Below are 2,908 nucleotides of genomic sequence, written 5' to 3' on the forward strand. Positions count from 1 at the left end.
GTATTTTGTATTAGTGTTGGGACACCTGTTGTCTCTCGTGATTTCTCGAAGATGATATATTTGTGTTATCTTCTTCTTTTTGCAAAATATATACAATTATTATTTAAATGAAGATCTCAATGAAAATGAGAGTGATAGTGTATCTCGGTGATGCGGCAAAATTTGATCATGTCCATTGAAATTTATGGGGGGGAAAATCCCGTTATAACACATGGACCCTTTTACTAATACCACTATATAGTATGCGAATAACTTTGAATAACAACCATTGGATGAAGCCGATCTAACGGTGAAGACGTGGCAAATCCGAGTGTTATTGACCGTTGGATCTTCTCATTACTTCACTGGATTCTTCCACGTGTACTATCTAGAAGATTCTATGGTTGGGCTAAAGCCATATGGACATTTTGCACAAAATTTAAAGCACACTTCTACTTTATTCTAGACTCTTCCATACTCAGACTCTCCTAACTTCTTTTTCTATCGAAACTATCATTCATTTTACTTCGTATTCAAGTCTATGTACCTTCATAAATCATATTTATCTTTACAGATACTGTAGAACATTAGCTTTGAGATAGCCAAAAAAGATACCTAGATAAAACACGCCCAGTATATTTTACGTGATTTTTGTATGTTATACTTCATGCATATGCCTCACAATTTCATTTGCCGGCATAACTAGCCAAAAAGGATACCTAGATAAAACAGGCACAATATATTTTACAGTAACAATATGTCTATATTTGGTTGTAGTTTGACTATACGAGCTCTCACGTGCTATGCACGTATAACTTACTAGTACTAATAGATATAGATATAGATTGTGGCAGTTTTTTTTAATGAAAGTCGACGGGGAAGCCGTTGTATAGAAAACCCAGCGCCGGCGCTCGCCGTGCCGGAGCCGGAAACCCTCCTCAACGATGCCGCATTAATTGCGCCAAGGTACAAACCGGATTCACCAAATCCCACCCCCACCGGGATCGAAACGGCTTGCCGCCCTACGCTGCAAGCACCTGCCTTTTCTGGCTAATCACAATCGCGCCTGACGTTTTAATCCGCTGCCAACAGCCAGCAGCAGCATTTGTTTGGAGCTAAGCTGGACTGCTAATGCCAGATTACGGGGCTTAATAAGCCTAGTGCCTACTCCCGCCTAGCTTCTAGGTATAGCAATCATGGCGGGCAGCCGCCGCGTCCGGGAGAATCCGCGTCGCGCACCTATATATATTCCAGCCGCCTCGCCGGAGAGCGGCAAGGAGCTAGCCAAGCCAAGCCAAGCCAAGGGCGTCTGATCTCACCGGAGGAGCAGAGGAGGGAAGCAGAGCAGAGCACGCACGCGCGCCGCAGCCGACCATGGCGCGCCCCATGAGGCTCATGGAGAACGCGCGGGAGCGTGCCAAGGCGCACGCCAATAGGGCCAATGCGCTCAAGAAGCAGGCGGAGAAGCTCGCCACGCTCTGCGCGGTCCCAGTCGCGCTCGTCTGCACCGGCGCCGGGGCTCCGCCGCTCGTGTGGGAGTCGGAGGAGGGCGTGCTCGAGAGGTACCGCCGCGCCGTCCCGCCGGAGGCCCGCGCGGGGCACACGCACCGGGACTACCTCGAGGCGGAGCTGGGCAAGCGGAGGGCCAAGCTCGCCAGGGCGCGCCACGGCTGCCCCGCCGCGCTCCCGGACTGGGACGAGGCGCTCAACGACATGACGCTGGACGACGCGCGGGCGCTGCTCCGGGCCATCGACGCGGCGCTGCGGGCCACGGGAGACAGGATGGAGGCGCTAGGCGTGCCTGCTGACCACGGCCACGGCCCACTCGGTGAGCAGGTCGCGCCGGACTCTTCCGACGTCGCCGTCATGCCGCAGCACTTCTGGCACGACGGCGGCGTGTCCTGGACCGTGGGCGACCCCGTGGACATGGCCGACGCCGAGGGCTTGCAGCAGCTGCAGATGGTGCCGTACCACGGCGGGAACAACGACGACCTACTCGAGCAATTCCCACGGGACCATGGCTTCCAGATGCAACCAGGATGCAACGGCTTCCAATGCGCCGGCGGCAACTTCTCGGGCGACGGCGACGACGGGATGCTCGCGCTTGGCCTCGGCAATGCTGGCTACAACCACTCGGGCTGCGGCGATGGGATGCTCGCGCCGGGCTTCGCCAATGCTGGCTACAACTACTCAGTCGGCGGCGGCGACAAGATGCTCGCGCCGGGCTTCGGCAACGCTGGTTACAACTGGCCTGATCTTACCATGTGGCACACCGACGAGGTGTGCTTCGCCGACGGCACTCTGGCGCCTGAGCACTACTCCGGCGAGGTCGCCGCCGGCGGCGACTACGTGAGCACACTACCATCTGGGTACGGGTACCCCATGGCCATGGGCATGGACGTCGGCGACAACTTCACCAGTCTGGAGAGCAACTACACGGCGGCGCATTGGCAAGCCAAGGCGCTCCATCGCTCCAACGCCAACGCCAGCGCCAGCACCATGTCAGGCTCAGCCTTGATCATCCCCTGTTTCCAGCATGCCAGAAGTGTTTTGGTCCGTCGATCGTCAATCTAACGGCTCACCTGCCTTCGTACCGGTTCGCCAGCTATAGCGATCTCCAAGCGTTCATTATCGATCAAACGGTCAAGAGGGTGTCCTGTAGCTTTTTCGACAAGCCATGTGCTCCGCTAGCTTTCTGTTCTTCTTTTCAGTCGTGTAATGGCTATAAAGCCACCCATTCCCCTCTTTCTAAGGCATGTAATAGAATTATTGGGTGTAAATCCTAGCCGCCAGTGGCTGCTACTACTTTCCCCTTCGTTCTGCAATGAAAACCCTAGCTAAATTCGCCTTGATCATGTCTGAATTTCACTAGTTCGTGCCTAAATTCAGTATAGTGGGACTCTGTTCCTGACAATTGGTATCAGAGGCC

At 54.2% G+C, this 2,908-nt stretch overlaps 1 protein-coding gene across 1 annotated transcript; it reads left to right on the forward strand.

Moving 5' to 3' along the window:
• Positions 1-1,005: 1,005 nt before the first annotated feature.
• LOC123154738 (uncharacterized) lies at positions 1,006-2,684 on the forward strand. The gene has a single exon (XM_044573385.1). It carries the CDS (start codon positions 1,354-1,356, stop codon positions 2,551-2,553), a length of 1,200 nt encoding a protein of 399 aa, XP_044429320.1. The 5' UTR covers positions 1,006-1,353; the 3' UTR covers positions 2,554-2,684.
• The last annotated feature ends 224 nt before the right edge of the window (positions 2,685-2,908 follow it).

This window comes from Triticum aestivum, chromosome 7A, assembly GCF_018294505.1.
Source record: "Triticum aestivum cultivar Chinese Spring chromosome 7A, IWGSC CS RefSeq v2.1, whole genome shotgun sequence".
Taxonomy (NCBI): domain Eukaryota; kingdom Viridiplantae; phylum Streptophyta; class Magnoliopsida; order Poales; family Poaceae; genus Triticum; species Triticum aestivum.